Source organism: Mesoplodon bidens (genome assembly GCF_964165515.1).
Source record: "Mesoplodon bidens genome assembly, chromosome: 7".
Lineage (NCBI taxonomy): Eukaryota > Metazoa > Chordata > Mammalia > Artiodactyla > Ziphiidae > Mesoplodon > Mesoplodon bidens.
The window spans coordinates 63746832-63759771 of record NC_138164.1 but is presented as its reverse complement, the minus strand read 5'-3'; the positions used below and the strand labels follow the sequence as shown (position 1 = coordinate 63759771).

General features: G+C 40.7%; 1 protein-coding gene across 12 annotated transcripts in view; it reads left to right on the top strand.

The window, feature by feature from the left end:
• PAK1 (p21 (RAC1) activated kinase 1) overlaps positions 1-12940 on the top strand; it is a 236681-nt gene that overhangs the window by 220186 nt on the left and 3555 nt on the right. For 11 of the 12 annotated variants that reach the window (XM_081241109.1, XM_081241114.1, XM_081241110.1 and 8 more), the window contains 4 exons: positions 2780-2897; positions 6481-6580; positions 7621-7817; positions 10594-10731. In XM_081241109.1, coding sequence (XP_081097235.1) covers positions 2780-2897; positions 6481-6580; positions 7621-7817; positions 10594-10731 — 553 coding nt within the window. Of the gene's footprint in view, positions 1-2779; positions 2898-6480; positions 6581-7620; positions 7818-10593; positions 10732-11296; positions 12655-12940 lie in introns of those variants that run through there. The other variant, XM_081241106.1, reaches the window with a different exon arrangement.

Here is a 12940-nt window from a genome sequence, read left to right as displayed (position 1 = left end):
GTCTTTTGGTTGGAGCATTAATCCATTTATATTTAAGGTAATTATCGATATGTATGTTCCTATTACCATTTTAATTGTTTTGGGTTTGTTATTGTAGGTCTTTTCCTTCTGTTGTGTTTCCTGCCTAGAGAAGTTCCTTTAGCATTTGTTGTAAAGCTGGTTTGGTGGTGCTGAATTCTCTTAGATTTTACTTGTCTGCAAAGGTTTTAATTTCTCTTTCGAATCTGAATGAGATCCTTGCTCGATAGAGTAATCTTGGTTGTAGATTTTTCCCTTTCATCACTTTAAATTTGTCCTGCCACTCCCTTCTGGCTTGCAGAGTTTCTGCTGAAAGATCAGCTGTTAACCTTATGGACATTCCCTTGTATGTTATTTGTTGTTTTTCCCTTGCTGCTTTTACTATTTTATTTTTGTATTTAATTTTTGATAGTTTGATTAATATGTGTCTTGGCATGTTTCTCCTTGGATTTATCCTGTATGGGACTCTCTGTGCTTCCTGGACTTGATTGACTATTTCCTTTCCCATATTAGGGAAGTTTTCAACTATAATCTCTTCAAATATTTTCTCAGTCCCTTTCTGTTTCTCTTCTTCTTCTGGGATCCATATAATTCGAATGTTGGTGCGTTTAATGTTGTCCCAGAGGTCTCTGAGACTGTCCTCAATGCTTTTTGTGTGTGTGTGTGTGGTACGCGGGCCTCTCACTGTTGTGGCCTCTCCTGTTGCAGAGCACAGGCTCTGGATGCGCAGGCTCAGCAGTCATGGCTCACGCGCCTAGCCGCTCCGCGGCATGTGGGATCTTCCCAGACTGGGGCACGAACCCGTGTCCCCTGCATCGGCAGGCGGACTCTCAACCACTGCGCCACCAGGGAAGCCCTGTCCTCAATTTTTTTCATTCTGTTTTCTTTATTCTGCTCTGTGGTATTTATTTCCACTATTTTATCTTCCAGGTCACTTATCCATTCTTCTGCCTCAGTTATTGTGCTATTGATTCCTTCTAGAGAATTTTTAATTTCATTTATTGTGTTGTTCATCATTGTTTGTTTACTCTTGAGCTCTTCTAGGTCCTTGTTAAACATTTCTTGTATTTTCTCCATTCTATTTCCAAGATTTTTGATCTTTACTATCATTAATCTGAATTGTTTTTCAGGTAGACTGCAGTAGCGGGCTGCATAGGCTCCCGGGAGGGGAGGTGTGGATAGTGACCTGTGCTCGCACACAGGCTTCTTGGTGGCTGCAGCACCAGCCTTAGAGTTTCATGCCCGTGTCTGGTGTCTGCACTGATAACTGTGGCTCGCACCCGTCTCTGAGGCTCATTTATGCTGTGCTCTGAATCCCTTCTCCTCGCGCACCTGAAACAATGGTCTCTTGCCTCTTAGGCAGGTCCAGACTTTTTCCTGGACTCCCTCCCAGCTAGCTGTGGCGCACTAGCCCCTTCAGGCTGTGTTCATACAGCCAACCCCAGTCCTCTCCCTGGGATCTGACCCCCAAAGCCCGAGCCTCAGCTCCGAGCCCCCACCCGTCCTGGTGGGTGAGCAGACAAGCCTCTCGGGCTGGTGAGTATTGGTCGGCACTGATCCTCTGTGCAGGGATCTCTCCACTTTGCCCTCTGCACCCCTGTTGCTGCGCTCTCCTCCATGGCTCCAGAGCTCCCCCCAACCATCTCCACCAGTGAAGGGGCTTCCTAGTGTGTGGAAACTTTTCCTCCTTCACAGCTCCCTCCCAGAGGTGCAGGTCCCATCCCTATTCTTTTGTCTCTGTTTTTTCTTTTTTCTTTTGCCTACCCAGGTACATGGGGAGTTTCTTGACTTTTGGGAAGTCTGAGGTCTTCTGCCAGCATTCCGTAGACGTTCTGTAGGAGTTGTTCCACATGTAGATGTATTTCTAATGTATTTGTGGGGAGGAAGGTGATCTCTATGTCTTACTCCTCCGCCGTCTTGAAGGTCTCTCCTAGGTGCCGTTTTTGTTTATCACATAATAGAGCTGAGTGATCCAGTCCCTGAGACTATCGGTTTTAACTCATGTCAGCCCCGTAATCTCTCTAGGGATACAGTACTAATTGGGAAACCTTGGCTTCCAGAAGCAGCTTTGGTTCTGCAGCCTTTACTGAATTTATTCCATTCTTAGAATCAGAGACATTCAAAATGGAGATCATTGTCAGCATAATGGCTATGTGTATAAAACTCTACAGCTTTTCAATGGCTCTTATAGTTAATACTTCATTTTACATTTACAATTATCTTTTATTTTACTCATTGAATTATTCAGTAAATATTGACATCTACTGTGCCACACTTTCTGGGAATGGAATCTTGAACAAGACCCAGTATGGGTCTCATGGATCTCAAATCTAATAGAATTCTAAAGGAGGTTTAGTGACTTTCCCTAATATTGGTAAGATGGACTCCAAATCCCATCTTTGTCAAATGTTTGGATGCTCTCTCCTTTCATGCAGAGAGGTGTGGGAATCATGCCTAATTTTAAGAAGTACTGCTTTGTGTTGTGATGAAATAATTTTGTATCTTCAACCTAGTGATTGTAGTTCTGTCTTTTGGGACTTCACAGAACAGTGTGCTTCGTTTTCCCCAGGCGAATCCTTAAGAGATGTCAAGTTAGTGATTCTGTCCCACAGATTCTGGTTTTCCTTAGAAAAAAGAACCCTAGATTCTTCCAGGACTGAGGGAAATGCAGAGTCACTCTGGTATATGCTTGTCCTTTGAAAGCCACTGCTATGGTCCAGTGTACTCTATTCCTTCTCACCCTTTATCTTTACTCCTACAGTTACCTCGTGGGAGATGAGCTATGGGTTGTCATGGAATATTTGGCTGGAGGTTCTTTGACAGACGTGGTAACAGAAACCTGCATGGATGAAGGCCAGATTGCAGCTGTGTGCCGTGAGGTAAGGCTAGTGGCCAACCAGACTTGAGCAGGACATGGCCTCCATATCCATATATCTCAAAGTTCTGCATCTGAAGGAATCTCAGCCTGGGCACTATAGAGGTGGGAAAAATTAGTTGTACTCTCTCCCATCATCCTCTTTTTATACCTCTTTTTAAAGATTACTATATTCTGAAAGTGAGAAATTTCCAAAATATATATATATACACACATATGTATATATATGCATAATCACGCATAATTTCAACCTCTTAAAAATGACTATGAACACTTATTTTCCTTTACCTCTTTTATATGAGTATATATTTTAAAGATATTTTTATTCTGCTTTACTGCTTTATTCATGTGCTATGAAGGAAATAAAGTAAGAGTAAAAAGACAGTGACAGAGGAGGTACTATTTCAGACTGAGTAGTCAGGGAAGGTTTTGCTATAGATTTGAGTAAAGATCTGAATGGTATGAAAGAGTAAGCCAAGCAAAAATCTAGGGTAAAATACTTCCAGGCAAAAGAAATGGGAAACAAAGCTTAAATAGGCATTCTCCTCTCTCCTCATTGCTATTATATGTCTCAAGTCTGTAAAATGCTTGTATACGAAGGGAAAATAAATACCTCTGCAAGGCCTCCATGAAAAGCAGTGTCCTCAGGGGATAGCCACATTTTCGTTAGAGCAAGGAGATGAGGAGAGTATTAGAAGAAGTTGAGCATATTGGGTGCTTTGCTGATAAGAGACTGGAACTTTCTGATAGGCTAATAATAGAAAAGTTTGGGAATGAGGGAGAGTAGAAGATTTAAGTGATTAGAAGATTAGGTTCAGAGTTTTATGGGGATCAGTATGCTTGGGTTTTGATGATGCAAGATTTGGAGGCATAGCGATGTAGTTTTATATTAATGTTAGGAAGGATAAAGTCATGTGAAATCATTACTGTCCTAGAAAATATGATCACCTTTTCATTAAAAACCCTGGGATCTAGAACACATACACACATAGGTTAATGGAATTAACACAGGCCTGGGATTCTTAGGAGATCTGATTTCTTTTCTTTGCTGTTCCGCTAAGGCAGTGTTTCTCAACTTTTGTTTCATTATCTTCCCTCCCCCACCCAGGAGCCTTTTAAGACATTTTTGCCTAATCACATTCCCTTCATGAAATTTGATACCATAGATAAACTGTATATCTGTTTATATGCTGGGGACCTTTGGAAAACCACAACCATTGTAATATCTAAGATGTTTTTCAGTCACCCCAAGGACTGACTTTCACTGGTGTTGAGATACATGCTTGGGGAAATCAATAAGCCTCAAGTGATTTATCTTAGAAATTGCAACATTCACACTGTATATGCCTTAGGGGTACCATATGGATCAAAAAGCATTTGGAGAAACATTTAAATGTTACCTAAATAGGTGGCATTACTATTATCCTTAAGTTCTCATGGAGATAGTTCCCCTTTCTAAAAATACCTTTATTGAGATATTATTCACCCATTTAAAGTGTATAACTTAATGGGTTTTAGTATATTGAGTTATACAGCCATCACCATAATCAATTTTAGAACATTTTCGACACCCTAAAAAGAAACTCCATATCTATTAGCAGTCACGCCCCGCACCCTCTTTCCCAGCCCTCCCAGCCCTATGCAACCACTAATCTATTTTCTGTCTCTATATATTTGCTTGTCCCAGGCATTTCATGTAAATTGAATCATATAATATGTGCATCTGACTGGCTTCTTTTGCTTAGCATAATGTTTTGAACGTTCATCCGTGTTATAGCATATGTCCTTTTACTAGCAAATAAGATTCTATTTACTTATCTTTCCATCAGTTGATGGACATTTGGGTAATTTCCACTTTTTGGCTGTTATGGATGATGCTGTGAACATTCACGTACAAGTTGTTGGTTGGATGTATGTTTTCATTTCTCTTGGGTATATGCCTAGGAGTGGAAATTCTGGTCATACAACAACTCTATGTTTAATATTTTAAGGACTGGCCAAAATGTTTTCCACAGTGGCTGTACCATTTTATATTCTCATCAGCAGTGCATGAGGGTTCCAATTTCTTGAAATCATCCTTTTTGTTTAGAATTTTTTAAAATTAATTAATTAATAAGTTTTGGCTGTGTTGGGTCTTCGTTGCTGCGCACGAACTTTCTGTAGTTGCGGCGAGCGGGGGCTACTCTTCGTTGTGGTTCACGGGCTTCTCATTGCGGTGGCTTCTCTTGTTGTGGAGCATGGGCTCTAGGTGCGTGGGCTTCAGTAGTTGTGGCTCGCGGGCTCTAGAGCACAGGCTCAGTAGTTGTGGCGCACAGCCGTGGTTGCTCCGTGGCATCTGGGATCTTCCTGGAGGAGGGATTGAACCCATGTCCCCTGCATTGGCAGGCGGATTCTTAACCACTGTGCCACCAGGGAAGTCCCTGTTCATAATTTTTTACATCCAGAGGCCAAAGTTTCTAGCCTCCTTAGGAAAGCAAGTCATACTTTTCCAGGGAAAAGCCGCTTCTGGATATTGGTTTGTTTTTAATTTAACCATTGATGTGTTCTTAGAAAGTGAAGTATTAAGTTGAGAATATTTAAATAGTACCTTCTAATTCGTTTGCATTTTTAGTGTTTTTTAATCAGTGGAAGCCCCTAAAATTTTAGCTTTCGGTTATGAACTTAAACTAGTATATTTAGTAGTAACTCTGAGAGTATCTTTTCTGATCCCCACATTTTACAGATGGGGGATAGCCAGTAGCCCAGAGGGAGTAAGAGATTTGTCTAGAATAATATTGTTGGTCAGAACCATGCATTTTCATTGTTCCATTCAGTCTCTATGTTACTTATTTTTCTTGCTAAGTCTGGGTGTTTTCCAAGGTTCTTTTCTTTCTCCTCTATCTCCTATAGCATTTGCCAGTTCCAACCATTACCATTACTTAAAAAAAAAAAATCACCTCTTCACAAATGTCTTGTAAACATTTATTTCAAGTCCAGCCTCTCTACAGAACTCAAGATTCACATCTGCAGTGGCCTACCAGACGTTAGTCTGCAAATGTTTATAGGAATATAAAAACCAGCATACCCCAAACAGTACAAATTTATCTCCTCACCAAAATAAGATTATCCTCCTAAGTTCACTGCTTCTAATATCATTTCCGTTGTCTAGTTTCCCAGATGTAACTCTTATTTGTCACTTTCCTCCAGTTTTTTCATTACGAAATCCTTTCCATTCTTCCTCAGTATTTATTTATTTTTTGTTGCCTCGGGTTCTTTGTCAAGGTGCTGATGTTCTGTAAACAACTCTAAAATACTTTGGAGGAACTCCTGTAGTTAAAGAAAACTATTATAAGCTATGTTATAATACGGTATGGTCAAGTATATTATAAGAACGATATAAGGCAGCACGGAATGTTAAAAGAATGCTTAGCTAGGAGATAGGAGACTAGGTTCCAGACCTGCCTCTTCCACTTATTTGGAGTAAGTCCTTTTACTCAGTGGGGCCTCACTTTTGTTATCATCAAATGAACAGGTTGGATTAACGATTTTCTGTAAATCTTCATGTTATATGTCCTTTCTTTCTCCCTCTGCCCACACCACTTCAATAGTGCCTGCAGGCTTTGGAGTTTCTGCATTCAAGCCAAGTTATTCATAGAGACATCAAGAGTGACAACATCCTGTTGGGAATGGATGGCTCTGTCAAGCTAAGTGAGTAAGAGTTGTAATACTTCTCTTCCCTGTGGGACCCTGTCTCCTCTGGGATGATAATCATATAAGAGTAGCTACAAGACTCACCAGAGAATCTGTATTTCCTTGGATATGCGGGCACTTTATATTACTCAGCACTATATAGGATGACATTTCTTTTTTTTTTTCCACTCATTTATACATTCAGCCAAAAAAATTTACTAAATGCCCACTATGTGCTAGGACCCATGATGGGCGCTGAGGATACTTTTGCCTGTATTTAAGTAGTTCTCAATCTAGTATGGGAAGCACAAAATACATAATTAGAAGAAAGAGTTTAGTGTAACTTCTTTCATTCAGTCATTCATTCAGCAAACTTTTATTAAATGTCTGTTGTATGCTGGGCCCTCTGGGAATGAAAAAATGAGTAAGAAGACATAGTCCTTCTTATTGAAGGCCTCATAATTAAATAAACATATAATTGCAATATAATGGGAATGAACTGCAGGCAGAACATTTTGTTCAAATGTGTAAGGACCAATAGTCCAGACAAACAGGTTGTGTCACAGATGGATGGGCTGCTTATGGGAGGACTGTTAGCAGTCTGTGTCCTGGGGCATAGGGTGAGGAACTTATTAAAGCAGGTCCATGCCTAGTTGTAGGTGATTAGGGTTTAAGTCCAGGACTCATGCCCAGGAAATAAAGCAAGGACCTAGTTACCAGATACTGGTGTATGGGAATGATTTTCAAGAAGAAAGCAGTACTGGGGCAAGTAATCAAGGTCAATGGGGGTGGCTTGGACTTTAATGCCTAGTGCTTCTGGTTTGAGGAGGGGTAAGGAAGCCAGAGATGATATTTGTTATGTTCCTCCTTCAAGGTTGAACAGGAGACAGGCTAAGAGCTGAAGGTGGCAGTTAAGTGATTCTAGCTTTGGAGAGACAAGGGATGCAGTGGCTAGGATGCAGGCAGAGCTTGATACCTAGGGGTAGGCACATAGTCAATATTTACAGAAGGAATACCCTACATATAAATCCTTTCTGTCTTGTCTTTTCTTTTTCTAGCTGATTTTGGATTCTGTGCCCAGATCACCCCAGAGCAGAGCAAAAGGAGCACTATGGTGGGAACACCGTACTGGATGGCACCAGAGGTTGTGACACGGAAGGCCTATGGGCCTAAGGTTGACATTTGGTCCCTGGGCATCATGGCCATCGAAATGATTGAAGGGGAGCCCCCATACCTTAATGAAAATCCTCTGAGAGTGAGTATTACTAGGCCCATGTCAAGATATTTGGGCTGTTGGATTTCTCTTTTCTGGATAAAACTAGGCACTGTTGAATTTAAAGTATAAATGCTTAAAGAAAAGGTATATTAGCAGTCATTCATTCATTTATTCAATGATTATTTGAGTTCTTATCATGGGCAAGAAACTGTTCTACTGATAATAAATTAATATATAGTAACAAGATAAGAGCTGTGAAAAAAAGCAGAGTAAGTGGCTTAAGAGAGTAAGGGGGGAAGGAGGGAGAAGTGTGCTACTTTATTCTAGGTAGAGAATGAAGTCTTCTCTTATAAGTTATTTGAGGAGAAATCTGAAGAAAATAAAGTAGTGAGCCATGAGATTAATCTGACGTAAGAGTTTTCCAGGTGTCAAGTATATAAAGAACTTGTTTTGAGAACGTGCTTGATACATCCTAGGGAAAACCAAGGAGGCCAGTGTCCCTGAAGTGAGTGAACAGAGTGGACAAGGTTCTGTGTTAATTTGAAATGTTTATTAAACATCCAAGTGGAAATACTGAGTAGAATTGGGCATAAGAGTTCAGAGTTCAAGGGTGAGAGGTCAGTACTCTAAATATAAATTTATTAGTGGGTATTATATAGTTGGTTTATTTAAAAATCAGAGCTAGTTGAAAATGAGAACACTCACCTAGGGAGTGAGGGGAGAGTACTGAGACCTGGGATACTGTCACGTTTACAGGTTAGAGGAGCTAGCAAAGTGGCCAATGAGTAGCCTTCCAGGTAGGAGAGCTGAGAGAAGTGTCCTGGAGGCCAAGAGGACAAAGTGTTTCGAGAAGGAGGATGAATCACTGTGTTAAACCTGACTGATAGGTTGCATTTAAGATAACGCTAAGAAATGATCATTAGATTTGCCAGTGTGGAGGTTATTAATGACTTTGACAATCAGTTTCACTGGAGTGATAGGAATGAAAGCCTAATGAGAGTAAATTCACCAGAGTGGGCAGAGTTGAGATGGCATGTGTAAGCAGTTAGTTTTTACTTTACATTGTTGTTTTCTTTTAAAGGAGTTTTGCTTTAAGGTAAGGAGTTTTGTTAAGGTAACAGTGGAGCAATATCTTAAAGTGGAGTCAAGGAAGGGTTTGTTTGTTTGTTTGTTTATTTATGGCTGTGTTGTGTCTTCGTTGCTGCACGTGGGTTTTCTCTAGTTGCAATGAGCAGGGGCTACTCTTTGTTGTGGTGCGTGGGCTTATTGTGGTGGCTTCACTTGTTGCGGAGCACAGGCTCTAGGTGCGCAGGCTTCAGTAGTTGTGGCATGCAGTCTCAGTAGTTGTGGCTCGCGGGCTCTAGAGTGCAGGCTCAGTAGTTGTGGCGCACGGGCTTAGTTGCTCCGCAGCATGTGGGATCTTCCCCCACCAGGGCTCAAACCCATCTACCCTGCATTGGCAGATGGATTCTTAACCACTGTGCCACCAGGGAAGTCCCTTTTTTTTTTTTTTTAAGATATTATTATAGCATGTTTTTGTGCAGATGGGACTGATCTAGTGGAGAGGAAAATGGTCATGTACAAGAGAGAAGTGACATCTGTAGGAGTGATGTCCTTAAGTAGATGAGGGGGGTTCGATCAAGTACTGAAGTAAAGAGCATTAGATTAGAATATGCACAATTTATCCATTGTAATAGGAGAGGGAAAGCCGGGTATGTGAATACAGATGCAAGTAGGTTGGTAATTTTGATCATGGGCAAATGTGAGAGTTATTTTTATTGCTTTCATTTTGTTGTTTATTCCAACCTCCCATTCAGTGCAGGAATTCCCTGTGCATTGTCACTGATAGGCGGTCATCTAATCTTTGTTGGATAGCTCTGATTATTGAAAAGGCTTTAGTGTACCAAACTAAAACTACCTTCGTAGTTTCTACCCTCGGCCCCCAGTTTTGCCCTGTGGATCCACATGCCACTCATCTTCTTCCATCTTAGAGTGGCCTTGAAAATGATATCAGTAGGGCGTTTCAGAAATAAGACTGGGAGTAGAGTCAGAGGACATGAACTTGTGTAAACAGCATGATTCCAGGCATATCTCTTTATGTTTCTGGGCTTTATCTGTGAAATGGGGATGATAATTCTTGCCCTGCCTATTACCCAGAGTTATTGTGGTCATTAAATGAGACAGTATTTGTGTAAACACTTTATGAATTGAAGTGCTGAGTGCTTTGAAAGGTTTAGTTTGACTGTGTTTTTCTTTACCTTTCCCAGGAGATGCTTCATGTTAGGGGACCAGGGTGGCAACAGTGAAACAGGTTGCTCCTTTACAGAATGCTCCCTGTGTATATATTTCTGTCCTGCTAGAAGAGATCAGTTTTTAGATGACTGAAGTGATGGCACCAGGAATAATTTCCTTCAGCAAATGGGCAGGTGTTTAAATCATCAGGCTAAATGAATAATAAACCATTTAGATCTATAATCAAGGATAATAATAAACCCTTGGGTCAGTAACACACTTCATAAGCTTACAAAGTGCTTTTAATATACTATCTTGTTTTATTTTTCAGACATGTGAGATAGGCACTATTATCATCCCTGTTTTACAGATGAAGAAGTTGGAAGTTCACTGGCTTGCACCTGGTTACATGGCCATTAAATGTTAAACCTGACCCTTAACTCATATTCTTTCCAGTATACCAAAGCTGCCTCTTTGTGTTCTGAAGGCAGAAAGCAGCTGACCATATTTCTAGAGGGCCTGTCTGGGGACCAAGAGAGAACCTCAGTTGGAGCCCAAGGCAATTCTCTGTTTGTATTGCCAGGCCTTGTACCTCATCGCCACCAATGGGACCCCGGAGCTTCAGAACCCAGAGAAGCTGTCAGCTATCTTCCGAGACTTTCTGAACCGCTGTCTTGAAATGGATGTGGAGAAGAGAGGTTCAGCTAAAGAGCTGTTGCAGGTAACTGTCCCTATGCAGGGAAGCACCTAATTCGAGAAATCACTAAACCAAGGCTTTTTTTGCTTCATTTTTGTCCGTGAGGTACTGGCTGTTACAGAACTAAGCTTCTCTCCTAGCACATCCAATGCTCAATTTGTATTCCGAGTTCCCTCATCTTTATCCTTGGGCCTTTGCTCATGTTATTACCTTAGGCTCTTCTTCAGCCTATTAAAACTTTGTACATTCTCCTAGGCTGTATCTTTTAGAGTTACTTTCTGAGCTCCTGTTGAGCTTTGCTTGTATCTTCCTTTGGTGCCTGTTTTGTTCTGCCTGAATTAGTCTGGCAGAGTTTGAGTGAGTCTTAATGAGAAGAAACTCTTTGCTGTTCAAATCTTATACAAGTTATATTTTACTGGGATAAGCTCAAAAGATAGATTTTCAGTAAAGGATATCAGAGGGCATTAGTTTAGAGGATAGTTAGTGCAGCTTTTCAAATCTTCCCAGCTTCTTCATTGGAAACCCTCTCAGATGGTGGGGATGATAGTCTGCTTGTTTGTTTGTTTATTTATAAATTTTTTGGCTGCAGCACGCAGGATCTTAGTTCCCTGACCAGGGATCGAACCCACGCCCCCTGCAGTGGAAGTGCAGAGTCTTAACCACTGGACTGCCAGGGAAGTCCCATATAGTCTGCTTGTTTGGAGTAAGATCCTGCCAGGCTGTGGGGAACCTGGAGCTGGGGGTTTACCAAGCCTTTTATACTCCACCAGCTTAATCATGAAATTACAGCATAATTATTTCATATGGTTGTAAAAACTGCTTTTAGCTGACCACATTATTTGTATTTAACATTTATGTCTCGGGTACAATTTCTCATTACTAGTGTTATTTTACTACAGTGCCAACTGGTGATTTAATAAGTATCACATGCAACTTAATGACAATGATTAATTTGTAGGCTTTCATAGTCAGTTACTTTTGTATTATGAGGACTAAGAGCAACTGGTCAGGGCAGGGCAGGACCTACCATACTGTACCACATTAACGTTAGTTATGAACAATTCTGTCTTTCTTACTAGATTATAACTTCTATCTTATTAATCTCTTGTCTCCTCTTATACCTGAGACCTGACTCAAAATAGGTATTCAGTGGGAGAGAACATTTGCAAATGATATGACTGATAAAGGGTTAATATCCAAACTATATAAACAGCTCATACAACTCAGCAAAAAAAAAACCCCAAACAACCCAGTTAAAAAATGGGCAGAAGACCTGAATAGACATTTCTCCAAAGAGGAAATGCAGATGGTCAACAGGCACATGAAAAGATGCTCAACATTGCTAAGCATCAGGGAAATGCAAATCAAAACCACAATGAGATATCACCTCATACTGTCAGAATGGCCATCATCAAAAAGAACACAAATAATAAATGCTGGAGAAGGTATGGAGAAAAGGGAACCCTCCTACCTTCTTGGTGGGAATGTAAATTGGTGCAGCCAATATGGAAAATAGTATGGAGGTTTCTCAAAAAACTCAAAATAGAACTACCATATGACCCAGTGGTTCCACTCCTGGGTATATATATGAAAGAAACAAAAGCACTAATTGGAAAAGATACATGCAGCCCAATATTCATAGCAGCATTATTTACAACTGCCAAGATATGGAAGCAACCTAAGTGTCCATCAACAGATGAATGGATAAAGAATATTCCATACAGTGGAATACTACTCAACCATAAAAAGAATGAAATCTTGCCATTTATAACAAGATGGATGGACTTGGAGGATCCTATGCTAAGTGAAGTAAGCCAGAGAAAAACAAATACCGTATGCTAACACATATATACGGAATCTAAGAAAAAAATGGTTCTGAAGAACCTAGGGGCAGGACAGGAATAAAGATGCAGACATAGAGAATGGACTTGAGGACACGGGGAGGGGGAAGGGTGAGCTGGGACGAAGTGAGAGAGTGGCATGGACATATATACACTACCAAACGTAAAATAGATAGCTAGTGGGAAGCAGCCGCATAGCACAGGGAGATCAGCTCGGTGCTTTGTGTCCACTTAGAGGGATGGGACAGGGAGGGTGGGAGGCAGACGCAAGAGGGAGGGGATATGGGGACATATGTATATGTATAGCTGATTCATTTTGTTATACAACAGAAATTAACACACCATTGTAAAGTAATTATACTCCAATAAAGATGTTTAAAAAAATTGTGAAT